Source organism: Lepus europaeus, chromosome 7 (genome assembly GCF_033115175.1).
Source record: "Lepus europaeus isolate LE1 chromosome 7, mLepTim1.pri, whole genome shotgun sequence".
Lineage (NCBI taxonomy): Eukaryota > Metazoa > Chordata > Mammalia > Lagomorpha > Leporidae > Lepus > Lepus europaeus.
Genome location: NC_084833.1, coordinates 2,421,301 through 2,447,869, shown reverse-complemented (window position 1 = coordinate 2,447,869; position 26,569 = coordinate 2,421,301). Strand labels below are relative to the sequence as shown.

Sequence of the window (26,569 nt, the reverse complement as noted above, 5' to 3'; positions counted from 1 at the left end):
CTAGGGTGCTGGGGATCCCTGGGGAATTCTGGCCTTTGAGGGCTCCAGACTCAGAGGTTCTAGAATGTTCCTTCCACCTCGTGTTCCAGGTGCAAATATCAGCGAGGGCCACACTGGCAGGGTGGCCACAAACAGGACTGGACCAGCAGGCGAAGTGCCCCTGTCAGGCCCAAGAGGCAGGAGGAAGAGCCTGGGGCAAGGAGGAGGCGCTGGCCATCGGAAGGGGTCTCCCGAGACTCGGGCAAGCTCTGGGGGAGGGGGCCGGGCCCCAGACGGCTGGGTGGGGCGAGAGCATCATATCCACAGTGTCCCAACTCCGGGAGAGGCCCGGGGCACGGTCGGAACTGCAAGGCCTGCCAGGAGCAAGGACAGACCCAGAGCCACGGGCACTGTGATGCAGACGTTGGTTTGGGGGCTCGGGGGGCAGATGGCTGACTGCCCACCCTCCCCGCAGCCACGGTGCTCTCTGGGGCAGCAGCTGAAACACACTGGCAGGAGAAGGGCTGGACGGCCGTCCACACCAGCACCCCAGTGGACGGCACCCCCTCTGAAGACTCGAGCTGCCCCGCAAACTGGAAAACCACCTCACTCCCTGTCTTGACTTGCTGGGGAGGGGCGTGGCTCCCGCACCCTCTGCTGTGCTCCACCCCCACCAGAGACCCCCCCCCCCCCGTTCCCCCATTCTGCACCACTTGGCAAAGAACCTGCCACCGCCTGCACACCGGGCTGAGCTCCCCGCGCGTGTGCGCCCCTCGGGTCACATTTATCCAGGAGGGCCAGGGCTGCGCGGGTCTCAGGGTCACCGAGATGGTGCAGGAGCAGGGGTGGCACCAGGGCTGTCCGGGGAGGAGGCCTCTGAAGCACCAGTTCTCCCTCGCCTTCCCCTGGGCTCTCTTCTCGCACCTCCTACAGGTTTCCACTCAATCTGAACCCCAAGTGCTCAGGTGGGGCCTGGCCCCCTCTGCCCAGCTCCACACCGGCCATCTGCACCTGACTCCCCAGACTGGCCTCGGCACCTGGGCAACAGGAAACAGGCATCGCCACCCTTCCCTCGGCGGCCCAGAGCCGAAACACCGGCTCCTGCCCTTTCACGACGCATCCTGCCCAATTCATCTGGAAGTTTCTCTGAACACTGCCCCTTTCTCCCTTCCCACTCTCACCTGGACCACGAGGCAGCCCCTCTTTGCCCCCTGCTCCCACCTGCCACCATGGCTGTGCTCCTCTGCAAAGGTGGTAAGCTTTCCAAGGGAAATCAGCTGCCCACTGCTGTGAACCTGGGAGTGTCCACCTCCCCCACCCCCCACCACCCTGGGAGAGCACCCACAGGTCACTGCCGGGCCTCCCATCTCCCCAGCCACACTGACCTGCCTGGGGGCCTCTGGTCGTTCTGTGCCTCGTGTCCTGAGGGCTCTCGTCCCCCCATGCCCACTCGTCAGCTGCCCAAGTCTAACGCACTTTCCACACTCTGCACGAGGCGCCTGGTCAGAGCTTTCTCCTGCTCACTTCCGCTGCATTTGGGCTCAGTCCCTTGCCTACCAGAACGGCAGCTCCCAGCGGCCGGAGCAGCATGGTGGCTTCCTGGAGCTCCACAGGCAGCTGAGAGCTGTCTGTTCAACAAAGAATCCCAGGACACCCGTGTTCACCAGGACGGACGCTGCCCTGCGCGGTCTGGGGCAAAGGGCAGAGGGGCCAAGGTAGGCAAGAGGTGGGGAGACCCCCAGAGGAAGGGAATGAGCAGCAGGTGGGGTCATAGGGACAGCTGCCAGTCTGAGGTTTACAAAGGGCATTTAGTTCTTTGCCTGTCCACGCACTCACGCACCACCCACACTTCCATCCATGCGTCCACCCACTGATTCAGTAACCTCTCCATGCATCTCCACCACCTGTTCACTAACCCATCAACCCACCCACCCACTTGCCCACTCATCTATCCACCTGCCTTATCCAGCCCTCCTCCATCCACGCACCCACCCACCCACCTATCTACCCACCCAGCAACTCATAATCCATCCAATCATCCACCCACCTACTCACCTGACCATATATCCATTCACCCGTTCAGCAGCCCACTCATCCGCCTGCCCACTCACCTGGCCACCCATATCCATCCATCCGTCCACCTACCCATCTACCCATCCGACCACACTCCCATATATCCATCCACCTGCCCATCTACCCATCCAACCACTCTCCCATCCATCCGTCCACCTGCCCATCTATCCATCCGACCACTCTCCCATCCATCCGTCCACCTGCCCATCTATCCATCCAACCACTCTCCCATCCATCCGTCCACCTGCCCATCTATCCATCCAACCTCTCTCCCATCCATCCGTCCACCTGCCCATCTACCCATCCGACCACTCTCCCATCCATCCATCCACCTGCCCATCTACCCATCCAGCCACTCTCCCATCCATCCGTCCACCTGCCCATCTATCCATCCGACCACTCTCCCATCCATTTGTCCACCTGCCCATCTACCCATCCGACCACTCTCACATCCATCTGTTCACATGCCCTTCTATCCATCCGACCACTCTCCCATCCATCCGACCACTCTCCCATCCATCCATCCGTCCACCTGCCCATCTATCCATCCAACCTCTCTCCCATCTATCCATCCACCTGCCCATCTATCCATCCAACCTCTCTCCCATCTATCCATCCACCTGCCCATCTATCCATCCGACCACTCTCCCATCCTTCTGTCCACCTGCCCATCTATCCATCCACTCTCCCATCCATCCGTCCACCTGCCCATCTACCCATCCGACCACTCTCCCATCCATCCATCCACCTGCCCATCTACCCATCCGACCACTCTCCCATCCATCCATCCACCTGCCCATCTATCCATCCACTCTCCCATCCATCCATCCACCTGTCCATCTACCCATCCGACCACTCTCCCATCCATCTGTCCACCTGCCCATCTACCCATCCAACCACTCTCCCATCCATCCGTCCACCTGCCCATCTACCCATCCGACCACACTCCCATCTATCCATCCACCTGCCCATCTACCCATCCAACCACTCTCCCATCCATCCATCCACCTGCCCATCTATCCATCCGACTACTCTCCCATCCATCTGTCCATCCATCCTGCAGACACAGGCACTCGGGGAGCACAGGCTGAGAAGTCCTGACAGGAGCACCTGGCTCCCACAGACCAGAGGACCAGGGTGGAGGCAAGCACGTGGCAGGCACAGCAAGGGGCAAATAAGGGCATTGTGAAGAAGGGAGGACCCTGGGGGAACCAATGGGTGCACCTGTGTTCTTGGGCAGCCTTCACTGTAGGAGAAAAATGCTTGGCCAGGTGCATGGCATCCAACTCCACTTGGAACACGAGTCCCTGCCCTTGTGTGGCTGAGCAGGAAAGGTGAGGACGAAATGTGACCTACGGGGTTCCCAGCTGGACACCCAGGGTCACCCTGGACCCATCACAGATGGGTCTCCCCCCATGACCTGACCCTCCCTACGATGAAGGAGTCCCATGTCTCTTCAAACCCTCCCAGATGCCACCCCTGCCAGCTGGGCAGCCCGGCCTGTTGCCCTCCGCGGGGTTCCCACAGCCAGGGGATAAGAACCCCCCAACAGTGTCAGAGTCACACAGGAGGGGCTGATCACCTCCTGCCTCCCAGATCCACAGGGATGCCAGCGGCCGCTCAGGGGGCTGGGTGCAGGCACCCTGCAGGGATAGGAGGCAGCAGAACAGGGCTCCGTGTGTGCGCGTGGCCTGCGCATTCCGCCTCTGACTCCTTGTGGAACCGCACGCTCGGTCACCAGCCAGAGAGGTGCAGGTTCCGGAACGGAGACCCACGGCTTCCGTCCTCCCTGGCAGACCGCACCTGTGCACAGTGAATGCGCCTGCAGCTCGGGGTAGGTCTGGGCCGGCGGTGAGGCCTGGGGAGGGATGAGTGCTGGAACCCTGGGTGCTGGTGTCGGGTGGAGAGGGAGGAGCCAGGCTGGAGAGGCCAGGGGGCGCCCAGCAGGGGCAGCGCCTGTTCTCTCGCCTTCTTTTGGATTGCTCAGCTGAACCTCAGGCTACCGGGGAGCTCCAGGGCCCCAGGAGCTGCCGGCAACAGCTGAGGGTGTGGGTTCTCTCCGGCCATCTTCCACGGGGGCCTCACCTGTCCCACGACCCCTCCGAGCCCTAGATCCGCATCTCAGCCCTAACCCACCTTACCCACTGCACCCTGGACTGAGGAAATCCCCAGCCCCCATCACTCCGGCTTGGACAGCTCTGCAGCAGGGCTCCCCTCCCCCTCCCCCAGGCCACAAGCTCAGGGTCCTCTTGGGTCCATCTCCCCAGTGGCCCTGCTCTATCAGGGGCGAGGACACCCCCCAGGAGGACAGCACACGTGGCTCAGCTGGCCTCTGACCCTCAGAGCGGTCTGTGTGGGGCTGTCTTTCCTTGGGGCAGTCTGCACTCCCCGTGTGTTGTGCCAGGGCTCTGCCCTCCTTGGAGTTGCCGGATGGGCTCAATCCGACCTCGGCCCAGGACAACTTCCCTGGCCCCCGCTGAGCTCTGAGGGGACCGGACACAGGGGCAGGGTCCTGACTTCTGGCTCCTCTGAGCCTCGGTCTGCTCATCCCTCAAATGGAGAGAAGACTGGCCCAGAAGACCCAGGGGGCCCTTCCTGCCAGAGGGAGCTCGAGCCCCCCGCCCCTACCCCTTCTGGCCCTGCTCAGGCCTGAGAGGGGCCCCTGGTGCAGAGAAACAGCCAGAAAGCATTTTCTAACCAAGGACTTTGGGTCTTCCAACCCTGCAGAGGTCAGCAGCAAGGTCAGCAGCTGGTCTTGACCCTGGTGCTGGCTGACCAGCTCCCTGGCTACCGGCCACGCAGTCCTGGATTCTCCGTCATTCAGTGGCTCAGGACCAGGTTCATGATGGGGTCGGGGCGGGGAGATCTGGTCAGGCTGGGGGTGGGGCCCTGGCTGCTGCTTCTCATCCGTGGGCAAGGCACGGGCACAGCCAGGAGGAAGGGGGACCTGGGAGAGGCAGTGTCAGGGGGGGCAGCGAGTCCAAGCTGGGCTCAGGGTCAGACAGTGTGAATCCCCAGCACATCATGGTGAGACAGGGTGGAGGCTCCTCCCTGCGACTGACACCTGCCACAGACTGGGGTCACAGCTGACCTGCGTCCCCCCAGAGTGACACCTGCCACAGACTGGGGTCACGGCTGACCTGCGTCCCCCCAGGCTGACACCTGCCACAGACTGGGGTCACGGCTGACCTGCGTCCCCCCAGAGTGACACCTGCCACAGACTGGGGTCACGGCTGACCTGCGTCCCCCCAGAGTGACACCTGCCACAGACTGGGGTCACGGCTGACCTGCGTCCCCCCAGAGTGACACCTGCCACAGACTGGGGTCACGGCTGACCTGCGTCCCCCCAGAGTGACACCTGCCACAGACTGGGGTCACGGCTGACCTGCGTCCCCCCAGAGTGACACCTGCCACAGACTGGGGTCACGGCTGACCTGCGTCCCCCCAGAGTGACACCTGCCACAGACTGGGGTCACGGCTGACCTGCGTCCCCCCAGAGTGACACCTGCCACAGACTGGGGTCACGGCTGACCTGCGTCCCCCCAGAGTGACACCTGCCACAGACTGGGGTCACGGCTGACCTGCGTCCCCCCAGAGTGACACCTGCCACAGACTGGGGTCACGGCTGACCTGCGTCCCCCCAGAGTGACACCTGCCACAGACTGGGGTCACGGCTGACCTGCGTCCCCCCAGAGTGACACCTGCCACAGACTGGGGTCACGGCTGACCTGCGTCCCCCCAGAGTGACACCTGCCACAGACTGGGGTCACGGCTGACCTGCGTCCCCCCAGGCTGACACCTGCCACAGACTGGGGTCACGGCTGACCTGCGTCCCCCCAGAGTGACACCTGCCACAGACTGGGGTCACGGCTGACCTGCGTCCCCCCAGAGTGACACCTGCCACAGACTGGGGTCACGGCTGACCTGCGTCCCCCCAGGCTGACACCTGCCACAGACTGGGGTCACGGCTGACCTGCGTCCCCCCAGGCTGACACCTGCCACAGACTGGGGTCACGGCTGACCTGCGTCCCCCCAGAGTGACACCTGCCACAGACTGGGGTCACGGCTGACCTGCGTCCCCCCAGAGTGACACCTGCCACAGACTGGGGTCACGGCTGACCTGCGTCCCCCCAGAGTGACACCTGCCACAGAATGGGGTCACAGCTGACCTGCGTCCCCCCAGGCTGACAGGTGCTGCAGAATGGGGTCACGGCTGACCTGCGTCCCCCCAGGCTGACACCTGCCACAGAATGGGGTCACGGCTGACCTGTGTCCTCCCAGAGTGACACCTGCCACAGACTGGGGTCACGTCTGACCTGTGTGCCCCTAGAATGACATGTGTTGCAGACCGGGGTCATGGCTGACCATGCCCCTAGAGTGACACGTACTGCAGACTGGGGTCACGGCTGATCTGCGTCCCCCCATAGTGACACCTGCCACAGACTGGGGTCACGGCTGACCTGTGTGCCCCCAGAGTGACATGTGCTGCAGAATGGGGTCACGGCTGACCATGCCCCTAGAGTGACATGTACTGCAGACTGGGGTCACGGCTGATCTGCGTCCTCCCAGAGTGATACCTGCCACAGAACGGGGTCACCGGTGACCTGTGTCCTCCCAGAATGACACCTGCCACAGAACAGGGTCATGGCTGACCTGCGTCCCCCCAGAGTGACATGTGCTGCAGACCAGGGTCACGGCTGACCATGCCCCTAGAGTGACACGTACTGCAGACTGGGGTCACGGCTGACCTGTGTGCCCCCAGAGTGACACGTACTGCAGACTGGGGTCACGGCTGATCTGCGTCCTCCCAGAGTGACACCTGCCACAGAACAGGGTCATGGCTGACCTGCGTCCCCCCAGAGTGACATATGCTGCAGAATGGGGTCACGGCTGATCTGCTCCCCCCATAGTGACAGCTGCCACAGAACGGGGTCACAGCTGACCTGCATCCTCCCAGAGTGCCACCTGCCACAGAACGGGGTCACGGCTGATCTGTGTCTCCTAACCCGCAGGACCCCAGCATGCATGTGGAGATGGGCCTTGCAGGGAAAACTTGAATTCACTGAGGTCATTTAGGAGGGCCTTGGTCCCACAGGGCTAGGGTCCTTCTAAGAAGAGGAGATGGGCCGGCGCCGTGGCTCAACAGGCTAATCCTCCGCCTTGCGGCGCCGGCACACCGGGTTCTATTCCCGGTCGGGGCACCGATCCTGTCCCAGTTGCCCCTCTTCCAGGCCAGCTCTCTGCTGTGGCCAGGGAGTGCAGTGGAGGATGGCCCAAGTCCTTGGGCCCTGCACCCCATGGGAGACCAGGAGAAGCACCTGGCTCCTGCCATCGGAACAGCGTGATGCGCCGGCCGCAGCGCGCTACCGCGGCGGCCATTGGAGGGTGAACCAACGGCAAAAGGAAGACCTTTCTCTCTGTCTCTCTCTCACTGTCCACTCTGCCTGTCAAAAATAAAAAAAAAAAAAAAAGAGGAGATGAGGACAGAAGGATGACCACATGAAGACACAGGGAGGACATCTCGTGCCAGAGACAGAGGAGCCAGCCCCGTGACTCCTGCACCTGGACCTGCGGCCTCCGGGACCACGTGGCAGCACAGGTTTAAGGCCTGGCCTGTGGGGCTCGTTACATCCATCTGGGCTGCTGCCCCCGTCCAGAGCCAGTGTGCAGCTCATGCACAGGACACGGTGGCCACACCTGGCACCAGGCCTGCTCCTGGCAGCTCACCCACGTCTGCCTCCACCCTCTTCACCCTCTTCCACCGCTCCAGGGTCACCTCTGGTTTATGGAGAAGGACACGGAAGCCAGAGGAAAGTGGCTGTGCCTGCTCCGAAGCTGAGCTGTGGATGGGGAGCTGGGTCCTCGTGGGGTGAAGGCAGGGGCTCTGCTGACTTCAGAGTTGGGTTGAGTGGGGAGGCCTGAGGGATGTTTTGGGGTCACAGGGTAGGGCGGGGCCCAGGCTGCAGCTTGGGCGAGCTGTGTCTTCACACAGGGCCTGGGGTCCCCGGCCCCCCAGGCAGCAGATGCAGCTGACCCTGGGGTTGCCAGGAGGACAAGTGATCATTTTCAGCACAGCTCCCAACACAACTGGGCAATGGGCTCCTCCACACAGCAGCTCTGTGAACCTGCTCACTGCCCGGTTCTCAGAACAGCCTGGCGATGGCTGCCTCCACATGCAGCCCACGAGGAGGGCGGTGAGGGGCCCCGGCCATGACGGCTGAGGCAAGTGCAGGGAAGCCCATGGGGCCCGGCCTTCTCTGGTCCCCATGCCCTACTGTGACTGCAAGCTCAGCTCGTGCGCCCAGAGGAGCTCACAGAAGCCACGCGGAATAGAGGCGTGGCCAGCGGGACCATCAGCTGTGGGGCCTCCCAGCTGTACCCCCGACAGTGCCCTCCCACACCTGTGGAGCCCTGGGCGAGTGACAGAATCTTGGCAGAGGCAGCAAGGGTGCAGGGAGAGGTGGCTCCCCAACCCCCTCCCTGAGGTGCAGGGACTGTAAGAGGGGACTCTAGCTCACGGGAGGCCACACACTCAGCCGGGACGTTCTGGACAAGGGGGCTTGCGCGGACAAGGAGAGGAAGCTGAGAACCAGTGAGCCATGTCCACAGAGGTCACGTCCTGTGCATCACGGGTGAAGGTGCTACACGGGAACTCTTGTAGGATCAGCTGGGCGTGACCCAGTGCACGAGGAAGAGAGTCTGCAACAGGACGTGCTACCCCATTACTAAAATTTAAAATTGAGGTCATATGAATGTTTACAGCTATAATTTAAGCACTAACAAAAATACCGTGTTAAATTACATTGGGGAAATGAAATCCGGGGACTTCTGCTTAAGGATGTGGTGAACAAGGTCCCTCGTGAATATCGCCACCGAAAGCCACTCTCAAAACTAAACTCAAAGTAGGGCGCAGTCACCCCAAGGGGCTGGAAGTGGGATGGAAATAGCCAGGCTGGGCAGGGACACATGCCTGCCTGGGGTAGGGGGAGGGAGCTGAACCAGAACGTCTCTCCCCCATGGCATCTGAGCCTGGGCTAAGAACAGGGCCAGTGGTGAGGGGCACAAGTGAAAAATCCCGCAGTCTAAGCAGCCTGGATATTATGGAGCCTGTAGATCACACGTAAGGGCCCTGCAAGGGACAGAGCCAGAGAGGGGCTGGCAAACCCACTCCACCAACACCAGCGTGTCCGGTCCCCAAACAGCGTGGGCACCTAACACGTACACGGCAGCTCAGCTGAAGCAATGGAGAGCTGTCACCCTAGCAACCTGCTGAAACGAAATGAAGAGATCACGGGAGAATAGCATCAGACAACTAAACTCCACAACTCAACAGGCTAATGCCCAGAACGCAACAGAAAATCACCGGACACATACAGTCCTGGGAAAAGCAGCCTTCTCGCAAGAGAAGAACCAACGGAGCTCAAAGCCAGACCAACCTGGTGTTGTAACTGACCAGGACTTTTACATGGTGACTGCACTAACCCCCACTCTATAAAATAAAACACGATTCCAATGGGCAAAATAATCTCACCCAAGTAGCAGGAGTTCTTGGCACAAAAAAGGAGCGACGAAAACATACATGTGGAAGCTACTAAAGACGTGGTGTCAGGAATGACAGGTGAGGGACCTCACAGCTTAGGGGCAATTTCAGAGGGACGAGGAGACCAACAGAAGTGATCGCTGTGAAGGAAGAGTGAGGGGCGCTCCGGGCACTTGTCTGAGGAGTCGATGGGGCTGGGGTTCCGTGACCAGCCGCCTCTCGCAGGGGCACCCTGCCCAGCATGCACAGCCAGTTGCCTGCTGAGGACTCGAAGGTGCCAGAGTGGGGCAGGCAGGACCTGCACCCAGCCTGACCTCGAGGGAGCCGCTCTCCACCCTGCGCCAGGTGTCCTCCAAGGGCAGGGCCTGGGCATGCTGAGTGCATGTGATGTCCCTCCCCTGCCCCTACCCCGGGGTCCCGGCTGCCCTCGCTCGGCCCCTGTATCCCACGACTACCACAGCCCGCGGATGCCGCTGGTGACTGCCCTCCATCCACCCTGTAGATTCTGCCATGTCCTCCTGGGTGCCCCATGCTCGGATCTCCCTGTGCAGAGACCACCGGTGGCACAAAGTCCAATATGCAGCCAGGCGAAGCCCCCAAACCACTTCCCAGCTCAGACACTATGATGAGAACCACCTCCTGCCCTCCCTTCAAACAACACGGGCCACTGGGCCTTGCTTTCTGAGGGACCGGCCACCGGGATATCCCCAACTCAAGCTGTGCCAGAGGCTGCCCCACCCCACTTCTTCACAGCCCCGGGGTCCTGCACACAACACACTAGTCTGCTCTCCCCTGCACGCCCCCGGGGGTGTGCTGTCTCTCTCCCCCTCAGACACAGTGAACACAGGGCACAGGTGGGCGTCACCGTGTTCTCCACGCCTGCCCTCCCTGGGGTCTCATCTTCCAATGTCTCAAAGGCTGCCGGCCCAGGAGGCTGGCCGAGGAGTCAGGAAGGCTGAGGGGGGGTCCCAGGCCTGACCTTTAACCCTGTCGCCACGGTGGAGGGGGATCTCGCCGTCGACTTGGGGTTGGTATGGCTTGACGACGACGAACAACCTCCCAGGCACCGCACTGTACAGCTTCCTCCTGGGCCCCGGGTAGTCGGAGGCAGACAGTGGGTCCTTGCTGGCACCAGGGGCAAAAGGTGACCTGGAAGAGGGGGAGGCAGAGAGGAGGGTCAAAGGTCACACCCACACACAGGAACCCAGCCGTGAGCAGTCCCATCAGAACCCTGATGCCAGCCAGCAATGAGGACGCGACAGGTCTGGGGCTAAGCTGTAACCAGACCCAGCAACCCCACTCCTGGACTCAGATGCAAGAGAACTGACTCAGAGCAGGTAGGAGGGAGCAGCCCGGGTGTCCATGCACAAGGAATGTGCTAGACGTGTGGCATGACATTACTCGGCCCTGAAAAGGGAAGGAGTCCCGACACCTGCTACACCAAGGATGAACCCGGAGGAAGCTGTGCTCTGTGAAGTGAGCCGGCCACAGAGGAACAAGAGCTGGGTGGGTGCACTTGCAGGGGTCCTCAGAGGATTCAGAGCCACAGAGAGGAGCTAGAACGGGGTAGGGGGCGCAGAGCGGGTGCTTAATGGTGCTTCCGTTGGGGAAGGCTCCCGAGACAGACGAGCTGATGGTGGACATGAGGTCCTGCAGGGCCCTGAGCCAGGCGGTCGTGCAGTGACTTTTAGGTTGTGGACAAGGCCATTTTGCCAGGTAAGAAAAGGGAGACTTGGGCCGAGGCGGGAGTGGAGGGCGCTCTCCTGGGTTCCCCGAGCGTGTGAGTCACAGCGGCGGAGGAAGCACCGGAACCTTCACGGGGCGATGGGCACAGACAGGTGCACCCCCCACCCCCACCCCAGGGACTGCAAGCGCTTCCTCCCACAGCAGTGACTCCTGCAAGCTCCGGGTCGCTTCTGGGCAACGCTGCAGCCCAGCAGCTCACAGAGAGGAAGGACCCGCTGGGCCACGTGCCCAGGAGGCAGACGTGCGCAGGAAATGGGAGTGGCCCCATCGCTTTCCCACCTGAGCGGGTTTCCCGTCAGCCCGCTGATCCGTGCGCAAGTGACGAGGACCGGACTTGGTCGCTCAGTCTGCCTCAGCTCCAGCCTCACTCCCCGCTGGCTTGGTCCAGGGCAGAGCAGAGATAGGAGCATGGGGGGACAAGGGCCTCGGCACTGGCTCCTCCCTGCCTCCCAGGCCCAGGGTGGGGGTGGGGGCGTCCCACAGCCCAGGCAACTCAATGCCTCTGCCCCAGGGATTGCCGGCCCCTGTCTCTGCAGCCACAGGGTGGGGGTGGGGCCGGGACAGGGTGGAGAACCCTGCGCCAGGCTTCCTCAGCCCCAGAGCTCAATAGCTTGGTCCTGCCCCATCGCCCTGAGGGGCAGAGGTGGCGTGGCTGGTGGCCGGGTGCCCAGGCTTTGTGGGCTGTCTCCACAGCCCCTCACTCCCGGGTTGACCTGGCCCCCTCGCCGTGTGACCTTGAGGCTGTCACTTTAGCCGCCCAAGCCTCCGTTTCCCCGCCTGTGTGCCGGCTGTGGAGAGCAGTGGGAAGAGCCCACGGCAGGGATTGCTGAAGTAGCCCTTGGCAAAGGGCCGGCCCCATCACTGCAGCCAGACGGCAGCTACCAGGTCCGTGCCCGACCATCCCAAGGTCAACTCTCAAGCCGGCGCACAGGTCACGTGGACGCTGCCTCACGCTCCCCTGGCTGGGTTGCAGTGAGGGTGCTTGGACGTGTCCAGTGCAGCCCAGCTCGCCAAGGAGCTGCAGTGTGGCCCGGGCAGTGGGGCCGTGCTCCCGGATGCTGGCGTGGCTGCAGAGGGCACGGGGTGCAGGGAGCAGACAGCAGCTCAGCGAAGCTCCACTGTCAGGCCCCAAGCATGGCAGTCGACTGCGAGGGCTGCTGGCCACAGGGGAGGGGACGGGCAAAGCCTGGAGAAGTGAGGATGCCAGTGCCCAAGGCAGCCAGGGCAGGGCAGAGGCCAAGCCCTGAAGTCATTCCTGAGGCTCCTGTCCAGAGCTGGGGAACCAACTGAGGATCCCCAGAGCCCAAGGCACACCTTCACTCACAGCCTGCATGGACACCGATCCATCCGTCCACCCATCTGTCATCCACCCACTCACCCATCCATCAATCCATCCATACAACCTCCATCCACCCATCATCCACCCACCCACGCGTCTTACCTCTTATCTGAACAGCGTCTATTCAATCTCCCGTCCACACTTCAGACAAACCCTGCTCCAACCACAGCGGACCACTCACTGTCAGACACTGCACAGGTCGACCCCCAAGCCTCATTTCCCCATCTGATGAGAGAGGACCCTGAGGAGCGACGGTGGGAGCGCATTCTCTGCACAGGTGTCGTGCAGATGCTGGTGCCCCCCCAGCCCCTGCTGCAACTGGGAAGTGGGTGGCAAGAACCACACTGCACACCTGGTTTCAGCCGGTGCCAGAGTGTGTGTCTCGGACAGAGAAGTCCACGTGAACACAGCTCCAATCCGGCCCAGATCCCGAGTCAGCTCGCTCACCCACCACCCAAGGACCCAGCAGGGACAGGACGATCGACATACTGTACACGGTCCTACGCATCCCCAGCGAGGCCCGCCCTGGCACAAACGCAGTGTCCTACCTGGTGTCTATCCACCCCCCCCCTCCGAGACCCACAGGGCTAGCAAGGCAGGAACCTCTGCACCCATTTAACAGGGGAAATGGAGGCTCCACGCAAAGTGACCTAGGCGTGGCGATACGGCACTGACCCCGCAACCCGGCTCGCTGCGCCAAAGGGGAACAGAACAGGCGGCCACACTCTCACCTTCAGCAGCGGGGTCATCTCCGTCACGCCTCAGGCTACAAACCACGCCTTCCGGCCAGGACTGCGACTCCCACTGCCACCCCAGAGCCCGGGTGTGGGTGGCTGCCCCTCTCCGGAGAGGAGGCAGGCAGGCCATGCCGGGGCCACACCAGGGTCCCCTCCATCCTGCCTGCACAGCCAGGAGGGTCTGCACTGCCCCCACCCTGAGCCGACCTGCTGTCCTTGGGACTTGGCCAAGAGCAGCCAGATGGAATTCCATTCAATTCGTTCCAGCCCGAGGGCTGATGATTGAAATCTGGAGATCAGAAGCACAGTGGCATCTCCTGTGGGGTGACCGGGATGAGTGGGCGGGGACCCGGGGACCCGCCCACGCACTCAACCTGCGCCACTCATTCATCAGTCAGCAACGCACCCATTCATTCATTCCCTTAGCAAGTGCCGGCCCCAGCTGCACCGGATCTGAGCGGGGTGCAGCAGCGACGTGCAGCTGGGCACTGGAGACGACGCTCTGGGTCAGCCCGGTGCGCTCTGGTGAAGCAGAGTGGTGGCAGGGAGGGCAGCTCCAGTCCCCTGGTTGGGGCAAAGCCAGCAGGCCCAGTCACTCTGGCTGCGCCTTCCAGGCCGGATTGTGGAGGAGGAGAGCTCCCGGGAGGTGAGGGCCAGGGCTGGTGTGCGGCTGGTGAAGTGGAGATCATCAGAGACGGCCTGTGTCTCATCTCGAGACCCTCCAGACACGGCTGTGCGTCTCCGCATGGAGGAGGGGTGGGAGGCGGCCACTCGAGAGAGGCCGCTTGGGCTGCGGCACATCCAGCGCAGAAATCTCAAACCCTGATGGCCGCTCAGCTTCCCCGGCCGCACCCACAGCCAGGTCTGGCGTGAGAGAGCTCAGAGCCCACGGCACTCCAGGTGCCGGCACCATCAGCTACTCTCTGCTCCCCCACCCAGGAAGAAGACACCACGGCCTCAGCCCACACACAGGCCTCCTGCACCGCCCAGCAGGGCCACCGAGCTCCGCCTGCCTCTTGTGTGGCAACAGCAGCCCCAGGGAGGGACCTGGGGACTGGGGACCATTTGCCAGCATCCATGACTGCTTCAGGGGTTCCCCGAATACCCGCTGCATAGACCAAGCTGGGGTCAGAGCTACTACGTGTGCCTGGGTCAGGGCCGGCCCTGCCAGGGCAGGACACGGGGGACGTGGGGAGCAGATGCCGTGGCCCCCGCGGAGCACTTGGCTGCAGGCGGGGAAGTGCCCAGGGCCCGGGGACAGGAGTGCTCTGGGCATGGCTCCTTCCCTGTATCGCCTCTCTCTGCTCAGGACACTGGGGACCCCATCCCCTCCCCCGGCCTCAGGGTCTCTGCAGAGAGGTCTGTAGCCTGACAGAGTGAGTAGCTGTGCACCGCCCCAGTGGAGCTCATGCCTACGCTGGGACACGCGTGTTCACCCGCAGAGAGCAGGAGGCTGGTGACGCAGGCTTCACACACACAGCCGAGTGCCTGTCGGGGAAAGGGGACCACAGACAGACTGCACACTGCAGAACACAGGACAGAAAGACCGCCCAATCATCGGTGCCCCGGCCCTGCCCCTGCCAGGATCAAGCTGGGGAGCATGAGGGTGAGCCCTGTTCCCAACCTCCCGAGCGTGCGCACAACACCCCAGGCGCATGTCCCAGGAAGGGAGCGCCAAGACCCACCCCTGCTCTGCCGCTGGGGCCCATCCCCCCCACTTTCTAGGTCAGGATGGGGCACAGGGGAGGGAGCAACAGCACAGTCCTCACCGAGGAAACCAGGTCCCTGCTCCACCGGGAGCATGCTCTGCTGTCCTGGTCCCCTTGTCCCCAGAGATGGGCACACGGGGTGGAGAAAGGCCAGAGCCTGGGGGCCCTGGGGCTACCGTCACAGCCACCAGACCGACTAGGAAGGCGTGTGCAGGGCAAGATGACTTCCCACAGCAAATTCGGGCACCCTAGAACCTTCCAGAACCCAGGACCATTGTCTCCATGATCCTGGCTCTTGGGGGTGAGGTGCCATCTCTGGGCTGTCCCCACCCCGGGCTCAGGGAAGCCAGGCCTCTCCTAGGGCGGAAGCGGTGGTGACTGGCATCACCTTCCTCAAGGGTGGGGCCCAGGTGCTGACCCCAGGCCCTGCACTCATCCCACTAGGAGTGTCACGTGATGGCCAAGGCGCCCTTTGCCCCTGCATCCTGAGACCGAAGGAGACAGGGAGGCTCTGAGACGGCAGCAGGGCCCAGCTGGGCCCAGGAGGCAGGCGGCCACGGGGCTTCATCTCCACCCGCCGGACTCAGAGGCACCACGTTCCTCTCTGCCCAAGAGGCCAATGGTGAGAGGGTGGCCCCGATGTGGCCCCGTGGTGGGTGAGGCCCGGGAAGCCGGCAGGACCAGCTGCCCAGACTGTGCTGAAAGAGCTGCTCCTGGACTCAGCAGCTGGGAGGGCTCTGCAAGGCCCCTGACCGCCCCGTCCACTCTCCCTGGTGGGGGGTGCAGCAGGCAGGCACACAGGACCCTTCTGTGGAATGTGGCCCGGCAGTGCCAGTGGCCACCACTAGAGGGTGCTGCTGCAGGCCAGATGAGCCGCCCAGCGCCGGCAGAGGTGTCCTGGGTCCCTCTCCCACCCCTCTGAAAGTGCTTCTCTGGACGAGAGAGAGAGGGGGAAAAATAAATGCAGGGCCGAGAATGAGCAGAGAGGGACGCGGGGGGCAGAGCACGGGAGGCCCCAGGTGACGCCGCCATTGCAGGGTGTGGGGCGTCCTCTCCTCCCCAGCAGCCAGCCTTGCCCCAGGCTCTGGGCTCCACTGCCAGGGGCTGGACAGAGATGGGCAGCAAGGGGGTCAGGGGACCTCCATGTGGCTTCAAAGGGGAGCCCACCCCTCCCAGCAGGTGCCTGCCGAGCACACAGCGTGGCCCACATGCACCCCTCGGATCCCAGAGCCAGGACTGGGGATGGAGACGCTGGGTCAGTGCCAGCACACGTGCCCATCGCATTCAAGCTGAGGATTCTGGGGCCTCAGGTGAGCGGGCAGTTGAGCGGGCTCTGCAGGCACCAAGGTGCTGAGTGGCTGGTGTCCCCCGTGGGCAGTGAGCACACCTGGAGGAGTCAAGTCCCCCCCCTGCCGGGAGGCACTGTCCCTCTCCCACCTGGCCACCTCGGCCAGCTCAGCCACTCCTCCACTCAGCCTAAGCTGGCGTGCATCCCCCATGAGAGCGCCTGAGGTCCTTCACCTCCCGCCCGCCCCCCGCAGCCAGAGCGGCCCCCACACTGTCGGGGATGTGATGACGATGACAGCGACCTGAGGAGAGGTGGACACTGCCACTGGACTCCCTCCACACACAGCAGGCAGCCGGTCACAGGGCCGTGCCACAGAGCAGGAAACAGAGGCACACCAGAGGCAGGGGACTTGCCAAGGTGGCCCCGTGAGTGGGTGGGCCGAGCTGGGGGCAGCGCTGGCGTGAGGCCCAGGTGGGGTGGGGGCTGACAGGGGGCTTTCTTCCCACTGGCAGGGGAGCATCCTGACCCAGCCCTGGGCTCTGCTGACGACCAGATGGCCCCGGGGACCATGGCCACACGCAGGCTACAGCCAGGGTGTCTCCCCAGGCCCAGTGGGGGCCCGTCTGCTCCAGGAAAGAGCTGGCTGGGAGGCCTGGGGCAGGAGCAGGGGCCCAGGCCTAGGCTGGACCCGTGTCCAGCGCCTTCCATCCCTGGGGCTGCACAGGACGAAGGGTCCTTTCCTGCCGCAGCACAGGCCATCACCTGGCCTGGGGTTAGAAGAAGAGAGCCCAGTGCGGCCACGCACCCGGGAAGCGTGCGCAGGACGCTCGGAGCTGAGTGTGCACGGTGCGCTAACCACGCACCCCGGCGGACTCGCCCAGACGTCCCCTTGCCTGGCGTGGGCTCACTGCTGGGTGAACCTGCTCCGTGTGAATACATTTCTACATCCCAAGGGCACGCAGTCCCGGGCGGGCCAAGATGGAACACAGCAGCGGCACCTGTGGTCCCCACGCCCACAGGGGGAGCCTTTAGGTGTCATCGGAGAGGTTCTCGTGCCCCCAACGCTCATCCCATCAAGTGCCCGCCACTGTCACTGCTTCTGAGGACACCATGGCCAGTAGCAGGTCTGGGGTCCAGAGGAAGCCACTTGGGGGGTGGTTTCTCTCAGAACATAGCTACTGTCACCAGTAGCTGGATAGGGGCACGGCACAGGCAGGCACACACACACACGATGCACATGGAAGTGCGCACACACACACACACCCATGTGCCCATGCGCAGCCACACACACACGATGCAGGTGGACGCACACATACACGCACACACACCACACCCATGTGCCCATGCGCAGCCACACACACACACACACATACACACACACGGCTGCGAGGGGCAGAGGGGAGCCTCTACTCCCCTCACACTGCCCTCGGCATCTTCCTAGAAGTCCCTGTGGGGGCGGGGCTCTGTGACACTGCAGTGGCAATCCCGGCCAGAACGGGCTGCCTCGGGGGAGGCCCCTAATTTAGCTTTCTCTGCTCTCACTGAGCACCTGGGACCTTCCCTCAGGGCTGCTCAAAGCCCGAATCTAGACCGGAGCTGGGGGCCGGATCCTCCCTCCCTCGGCTCTGGGGAAGAGCCGATGGCCACAGGGCTGAGATGCGGCTGCAGGCTCGGGGGCCGGGGGCTCTCAGGGGGTCAGGTCCCCAGCCCACTGACAGGCAGGAGCCGGGGCTCCCACAGGCACGCTCTCCCCACAACATCCTCAGCCACAGCGACAGGGCGCTCATTCCCCTCCTGGGACCCTGGGAACCCGGACCCCTCCCCACATCTACCCCTCGGGCGTCTCCCTCTCCAGCAGCCCACTTTCAGCGAGCATTGAGGCGTGACCGAGAAGCCAGCCTCGGGGACGTCAGGCTGGGGACCCCGGCGCAGCCCACCCTCACGTGGGCGGCACGTCACCAGACCCCACAACCAGGGATACTGGCTGTGTGACCTGGGCAAGCCACCAAGGCACCGTGGAGGAAGGGGCTGGCAGAGCTCAGCTCCCGGCTGATGCCCCCACAGTGCCGGGAGGACACGGAGCCTGGCCACAGAGGCCACGGGAAGTCGCTTTCTCCCCCTGACAAACCCTGGGGGGAGGCACAGGGAGGCAGTGCGCTCAGGAGGCGGCGTGGCTCCGGGTGCGAGTCCAGCTCCCCCGGCTGCGTGGGCCACAGGAGGGCAAAGGAGGGACTCAGGCCCAGACTTGGTGCCAGGGCCCAGTACTCCAGGCAGGTGCCCCAGCCAGCCCACTGCTGGTCCACGTCCTTGTCTAGAAAGAGGGTCGGGGTGGCTTCAGAGGAGACGGCTCTGGGTCGGCGCCTGGGGGCCGGGCAGACATGGAGGCCCCACTGAGCACCGGCAAAGACCATCGCCGGGGCCACTGCCCGCGTCTACGCCACGGCCCCTAGCATCCCTTCTCCCTGTGCGCCTGGGCCTCTCACGGCTGCTGGCCCAGGCACTTACCTTGGACTGGACACGTCTCGGGGTGGGCCGGAATGTAAGACACAGACCCGGCCTGAGCCCCGCCTCCCTCCCTCTCGCCGTTAACAGCTCACAGAGGCCCAGAGAAGCCCACCACGCCCAGCCCAGTGCCCCCAAATGGCCCGGGCTCAGGCAGAACCAGTCTCCCAGGACTTCTCAACCCGCCGCAGGGCGGCCCCTGCCCGCACTCAGCCACTGCTTACCCGACATGCCAGTGCGGCTGGGGCCGCGTGCTGTCCTCGCCGGCACCGCCCAGCCTGTTGAGCGATGGGGACGGGCTCCGGGGCCCGGGGATGTAGCTCGCGAGGGTCTTCACAGCACTCTCGGCCTTGCCGGGCATCTGCTGGAGCAGCTGGGGTGAAAGGCTGCGGTGGGCGGGGGCTGTGGGACCCACGGCCCAGGCAGGCGCGCTGGCATTGAGGTTGTTGTCACTGTTGGAGCGCAGCAGGACCCGGGGGGCAGCCAGCGTGTTGGGGGGCCGCCGCCTGCGGTTGGAGTAGGCCGGGGCCTCTCGGAAGGGCACTAGGTGAGAGAGGACGGGGAGAGGTCAGTGCAGCCGGAGGTGGGGCGCCGGGAGACCCCAGGCAGACCTGGGAGAGGCGGCCGGGCATGCCGGCAATCACCCCGAACACAGAAGCAGACAGACAGGCGGAAACCAGGTCCCGATCGCACAGGAGCTCAGCCGGCGCCCAGATGGAAGGAACCCAGCCGAGCTTCCATCCGGCCAGCGCCCGCCACCGACTCAGAGCCGCTGCTGGGAGCCCGAGCAGGGTCTATGTGAGAGGCGGCTTCGCACCACAAACTCAGACACGACGGGCCTCAGAGAGGCCCCGGGAAGCATGCGTTACCTCTCAAGTGCCACTTCCCATGAACCTCTGGAAGTGTCCTTGTGTTCGTGTCCTAGCCCAGGACCTCAGAGGTGACTGCACTGGCAGATGGGTCTTTAAGTGCAAGCAGGGCCATGAGGGCGGGCCCGCACGCAGTGACAGGTGTCCTTATGAGGACTCAGGGACACAGACACACGCAGAGGGACGACCAGGGCAGGACACAGGGAGGACACGCCATCTGCAAGCCCACGAGAGAGGCCTCGGGGGCAGCCGGCCCTGCACACCCGGCTCTCGGGCTGCAGCCTCCGGGCCCGGGGGACGGGGACCGTCCGTGACCCTCAGTTCTTTCAGCCCTGGCCTGTGAGATCTGAGCCTCCAAGTCTGCTGGTCAGACCCGACTCACTGCACCCCAACTGAGCCCTCTCTCTGCCCCATCACACGGGCGCCGGCTGTGTGACTCTCCCTCTGCCCCATCACATGGGCACCGGCTGTGTGACTCTCCCCCTGCCCCGTCACACGGGCGCCGGCTGTGTGACTCTCCCCCTGCCCCGTCACACGGGCGCCGGCTGTGTGACTCTCCCCCTGCCCCGTCACACGGGCGCCGGCTGTGTGACTCTCCCCCTGCCCCGTCACACGGGCGCCGGCTGTGTGACTCTCCCCCTGCCCCGTCACACGGGCGCCGGCTGTGTGACTCTCCCCCTGCCCCGTCACACGGGCGCCGGCTGTGTGCCGCAGCGCGGGGTGGACACGCACATCCCACACAGAGGCCAGGCCCTGTGCCGCTGAGTTCTGTGTGCCCAGGGACTGAGAAAGAGCACAGTGTCCACACCCCAGCTGCCTAGGGGACTCAGAGGCTGGGCCAGAAACCCAAGTATTGTCTGAAAGATTGGGGCGCCCCCCCAAGAAACAGCCACCTGGCCAGAGACGATGCTCCCTCCCTGGCCCACACTGCCTGGGGCAGTGGCCACGCTGGCCACAGGAGCCACCCCAGGTGCAGTCGCAGTGCCCATCTGGCAAGTCGGAAGCCACAGAGCTGAAGGAAGCACGTCCTCTGGGGGGCACGGACGTGGGAAGGCACCTGGGTGTCCTCAAGGAGAAGTCACAGAGCTTAGCACAGCGTCCCGGATGCCCGTCTGCTGCCGCTGTCCAGAGCCAGAGATGGCCGTGAGGCACGTCATGGGCACCAAGGACGCTGCACCACTCAGAGCCTGGACAGCGGGGCTGCACCATGCAGAGCCTGCTGGTGCACGCACACCTGGACGGCGGGGTGCACGGGGACAGAGGCAACCCTGGGGGGGGTGGCCCACGGGGACAGAGGTGGCCCTGGAGGGTGTACAGGGGCAGAAGTGGCCATGGTGGGGCTCACAGGGACAGAGGTGGCTCTGGGGGAGTCTCCTGGGGACAGAAGTGGCCCTGGCAGGGTTCACGGGGACAAAAGTGGCCCTGGGGGGGGGGGGCTCAGGGGACAGAAGTGGCCCTGGCAGGGCTCACATGGACAGAGGTGGCCCTGGGGGGCTCACGGGGACAGAAGTGGCCCTGGCAGGGCTCACAGAGACAGAGGTGGCCCTGGGGGAGGCTTAAGGGGACAGAAATGGCCCTGGGGGGCTCACGGGGACAGAAATGGCCCTGGGGGGCTCACGGGGACAGAAGTGGCCCTGGGGGGGTCTCATGGGGACAGAATTGGCCCTGGCAGGGTTCACAGGGACAGAGGAGGCCCTGGCTCACAGGACAAAGGTGGCCCTGGCAGGGCTCTGCACCCTCCCCTGTCTCCCCAGGATGCAGGACAGCACGGGACAAAGAGTTGGGAGCCAAGCCCCGGAAGGCGCACCCTCCCTTGGGCATCACCCTCGGGAGCACGGTGCCTCCCTCTCGGCTGCTCCCTGCGGAGCCTTTGCGGGAGGGAGATGGTCACCAGGAAGCCGGGCCCCCTGTGGGGACCTGCACGCTGCTCCTCACTTTCTAGAGCAGATAAACTCACACACAGCAGCCGGGCAGCCAGGACAGTGGCTGCACAATTCCAGGAGGAAGCCCTCACGCTGGGTCACGCGTGTTGTTGCTCACAAGGGACCACACACGGGTGTGCCTCCCTCTGAGCAGAGCCGAGGACGAGGGTGTAGGAACCCAGGAGCTGCAAGAGGCACCTGGCGCGGGGGTACTGGGTGGCTGGGGGCCGCCTGCCACACAGGGGGCGGGGAGTGGGCGGAGGGGAAGGAAAGACCTTGCAGAGGGCTGGAGACCCCCCAAACTCAGAGCGCAGGTCCCTAACACTCACAGGTACCACGGCTGCAGGACCAGGTGGGCGCGAGGACCCAGATCTCAGGCGGCAGCAGCAGCCCTGGAGACTCTGGGTTCTGACGCCACAGACAAAGGACCCGCACCTGACACCGAGCTGGCCCGTCCTCCTACACTACCGTCCTCCCTTCCTGGTGCCCTTGGCGGGAAGCCGCCGGGGCGTGGGGGAGTCGCACCAGGGCTGAGCACCCCAGGCAGGCAGGCTCAGAACTCCCTGCACATCGGCCCCCGGCGGAACCGCAGGTGCTGGCCCAGGAAGCCCCCGGGCGGCGGATCTCCGCGGGTCAGAGAACGAGCAGCAAGGAGGGGGCTGGGCTGTGCACGAGCTCCACGGGAGGGGCCAGGAGTCTACTGCCAAGTACACTGTCCCCCAAAGACCAGGCAGCGCCTCGAAGCAACCCCAGAGGTGACGTTAGGGGACAGATCTTCATGAAAACCTCCCGGCTTCACGAGTGACATTCGGATCCCCGGGGACTTCTTCGGGATTGATTTTACGACGAGCCTGGGCGGGGAGGGAGGCAGCCCCCCCCCCCCTCCTGGTTTCTCGGAAGGAACCGGTTCCTGCACCTCCTGGCTCCTCCAGATGGGAGCTTGCCGGCCACCACCGTGCCCGGGAGGACCGACTTTTGTGAAAAGGGTTAAAAATAACTCTTCCTGTCGGAACATGATTAATATTCCTCCCAACTGCTTCCTCCTTTCGGGCAAACTCCAAGTGGGTGGGTGTTTTCTCTGCTGTCTTCCATGCGCTCGTGTACACGCCTCCCCCACCACACAGATCACACGAGGCATGACAAAAGGCGTGTGTCCTTTTCCAGCCTTCCACACTGCACACTCCTTGCAGCCCGTGCAAAAGTCCCGGGGCGGCCGGGGAGCCCTCTGCGCCCTCCCCCGCCACCCGCTCTGGGTCAGCGGCACACGGGAGCCAAAACTTCCTTCCAGTTTCTCAGCGCCCCGTTGCTGGCGTGCCTTCTGCACAGACGCTGAGGAAGAAGGCAATTCTGCCAGGGGCGCCAGAGGCTGAAGATGGTGAGAAAATAAAAATGCACTTCCAGCCGTGCTCACAGCCAAGCCGGCTGAAACCACCCCCCAGCACAGCACGGCTGAACCCCCGGCGGTCCCGGAGCCCCCCCCCCCCCCCCCCCGACTCCAGAGCTCCGAGGGTCAGTGAGAAGCAGCCGGCGCCCACGCCCACGCCCCACAGCTCTCTTCTTACCTTCCTTCTTGGTGAAGGCATTTAACAAAGACTTCATTTTCCCTCTGACTCTGACAGTGGTCTGCTCATTATATAACCTTCTTGGTGGGGAGGAAGGCGAGGCCCGCGGCCCGGCCCCTGGGTGCTGGAGCGCTGGGGACCCGGGGAGCGGCGGCAGCAGCGGCGGCAGGCGTCGGGGCACTGGGCGCTCCCCAGCATCGCCGGGCACGCCAGCCCCAGCGTGCCGGCGGCGAAGCCCACCCCATATTCCGTTTGTCAGCTGGGAGCCGACCCTGCGTAGTCTGGGGCTGCTCTCAGAGCCGGCTAGCCCTCGCGGCGCTCGCCGTGGGAGCCGTGCTACTCCGCTTTTATGCTCTGGGCAGCGAGGAAGAGGCGCTGCGTGGGGTTAGCCCGGATCAAGCATCCCGAGCTGGCGGCCAGGAAATCCCAGCGAGCGCTTGTGAGCCGGAGCCCCAGATACCCACGGAAGCTCGGGCGGCGGCTGCTGCGGCGGCTGCTGTGTGCCATGCGTCTGTGGCTAAATATAATGCACTGTGCTCTTCTCTCTCCCTCTCCCTCTCCCTCTCTCTCTCTCTCTTAATCTCTAAAGAAAAAGCCAAGTTTATTTGTCAGCCTCGCAGATGTAAGAATCAGGAGAATAAACGCCACAGAAGCCTCACGCCAGACGCACAGGAGCCGGGCGGCCGCGCCAGCCTCCGGCGGTAGCTGAGCGCGACCTATATTTCCATTCAAAGAATCAGACACAAGTACCCATTACTTCTCTGGCTCACCCCATCGTGGTAATTACCCTGGAAAAAACAGATGCCACCCCCTCGCACTTTTTCTTTCTAAAGACAGAGAGGAAAATCATTACACTGCAACACAGTCCAGGGTGGCCTTGATTCCAGGCAGCTGGCAAAAAAAATAAAGAAATGAGCAATTCAGAGTCCCGGCACGCATTCCTTCGGCACTGCTACTCCACCCCGAGTGCAGGGCAACACGGCAGGGGGCCCTGTGCAGGCTACGTGTGAAGCCGGCACAGGGACGGGAGCCCACGCGGGTGTGCCCCGCGCTGCGGGGGGTCAGGGGTCTTCCTGCCACTCAGCGGAACCCCCCAGGTGCCTCTGCGGCTGTCATTAAGTGTGCGCTTCTCCGGTTGCTAAGAGAACGGCTTCGGAAAAGAAAATCTTGGAAGGACAAAGACGAGCCAAGGAGAAAGCAACTGAAGCCGAGGTGGACTGCATACGGCCGATACACTTGTCATCACAATGGTGGCGTCAGGGAGAGAAGGCTGCTCCTTGGGGGGATGCGAGTCTCTCCGTGGGTTGGCAACGGTGGCAGGGTGGGGGTGGGGCACCAAGAAGTCCCTGGGTTCGGGAGGCGTGGAGGTGGCGGTGGATGCATGGACCATCACCGCCTAGTCAACTGACACAACACATTGGCCAGGCCACACCCCGCCCTGGGGACCCTCACCATGGCCGTTTCTGCCAACAGAGACACGTGGCCTGGGCGAGGCTGCCAAGCTCCCAGCAGAGTCCCCTCTGGAGGCAGACGCACCACCCCCAGAAAGGACCAGGTCTCTGAGAGTCACAGAAAATGTGCGCGAGGCTTCGGAAACGCTGCACAGATGCGCGTCCCTCACCCCTGCACCTGCTCTTCATCCCACTTGGAAGGAGATGAGGGTGTGCGCTGTGGCTGGGCCTTCGGGATGGGGGCGCCCAGTGCAGCGTGGTGCATCAGCCAGGCCCTGGCTGCCATGGGGAGGTGGGGACACGGTCACCACGGCGTTGGCTGATAAAAGGAGCTCCCCTCTCCACGTGCTCGACCAATTCAATTCACCCGGGCTCAGGCAATGCCCTGGGAGGCCCTGGCTGGTCAGCAATCCCGTACCGGCCCCAAGGCGTGGGGCTTCATGCCCACCAATCCCGGCCCCAGCACAGCTGCCTCTGCCGCCAGCCACGGCGCGGTGAGCGCATGCCTGCTCCTGCACTGGGATGGGTGGGCGTGATCCCTCGTGCCAGGGGCCCTGATGGTCGCTGTTGACCTTGGCTGGGGGATGCTTCCCCAGGGCCCAGGAGACAATCCCACAAGGGGGAGCCAAGGGGGGCCCTCTTCCCCTGGCTGAGGCCTCTGCCCTCAGACGCACTGAGAGAAGCCCCCTGCCCCACCTAAACCAGTGCAGGACCAGGGAGCCCCAGACAGGAGCAACATGGCTGCACCCGCATGTGACCGAGACAGGAGCTACAGACAGCGATGGCGCCTCCTGCACATCTGGCCACAGCAGCAGCAGAGCCGGCAAACAAACGGGCCCCGGGCGGACCAGCGAGACGAGAACGGCAGCTCCCCAAGACGAAGTCCATCCCAGGCGTGCGATCAACAACCTGGGTGCAGCGCACACCCACGCCTCACCCCCAGGAACCCTGGGCCCCACGGCATCCACCCTGCATCCTATGCTCCCTGGGCCAGGGGACCCCAATGGATGCAGAAGACTCTGGGCTCCTTCCCGGATTGCACAGGGGCTGAAGGGGAGGCTGGGAGCTAGGATGACTCCAGAAGCCCCAGAAAACTCCCCACCGCCGAGGGACCCCTCCTCTCACAGCTTTAGGTCCCTGGCAGCCCCTGGTCAGGCTCTGCCACACGGGGTCTCGGGGCCACAGCTCCTGGTCATGTGGCAGGCATGGTCTCCTTGAATACTTCCTGGCCCCGGGGGCCCATTCCCTGTGCCCTGCCCTGCAGGCAAACGCTGGCTCTGGGTTCATGGACAGGTACTTGTTTCCCCTCACTTCAGACAACAGGCTCGTGCCCCCCACTCACCTGTGTGCCCCCTGCACGTGACCACCGCCTAACTTGAGGGGAAGCTGTGGTGTTCAAAGCACAGAGCTCACCCTGACACCCAGAGCCCCCTGTGTCTTAGGGTCCCTCTCATCTGGGGACACCTGACAGTTATCCACGAGCACAGATCCACTGGTCCCCCTGCGTGGGACCCGCCCTGCAGGAAGAATGTCCCCCACAAGCTCGCATGCTCTGGGCCTTCGTGCTTGTGCAAGGCCAGTGCCATCCACAGTCAGCTGCCCTCCCCTGCTCGGCCGTACTGCGAGGCACTAGCCCCTTACCCTCCAGACCAGAGAGACTGGAGACCTAGCGCTGAGCCAGGGAGCTCTGGACAACACGATGGAGGCCGGGGCTGAGCCTCCTACAGAAGGCCTGGACACCTTCCCCGCACAAGGACACGGAAGTCCCCGCCCCACCACCCTATAGCGGTCGTCTCTCTCCCCACTGCTTCGGTTACCCAGCCAACCACGGCCAGAAACACTGCGTGAACAC

At 63.8% G+C, this 26,569-nt stretch overlaps 1 protein-coding gene across 5 annotated transcripts in view; it reads right to left on the bottom strand.

Moving 5' to 3' along the window:
- Window positions 1–26,569, bottom strand: part of SHANK2 (SH3 and multiple ankyrin repeat domains 2) — a 399,303-nt gene that overhangs the window by 217,353 nt on the left and 155,381 nt on the right. For all 5 annotated transcript variants that reach the window (XM_062195675.1, XM_062195679.1, XM_062195676.1 and 2 more), the window contains 2 exons: window positions 19,138–19,456; window positions 10,572–10,741 (listed from right to left, as the gene is read on the bottom strand). In XM_062195675.1, coding sequence (XP_062051659.1) covers window positions 10,572–10,741; window positions 19,138–19,456 — 489 coding nt within the window. The remainder of the gene's footprint in view (window positions 1–10,571; window positions 10,742–19,137; window positions 19,457–26,569) is intronic.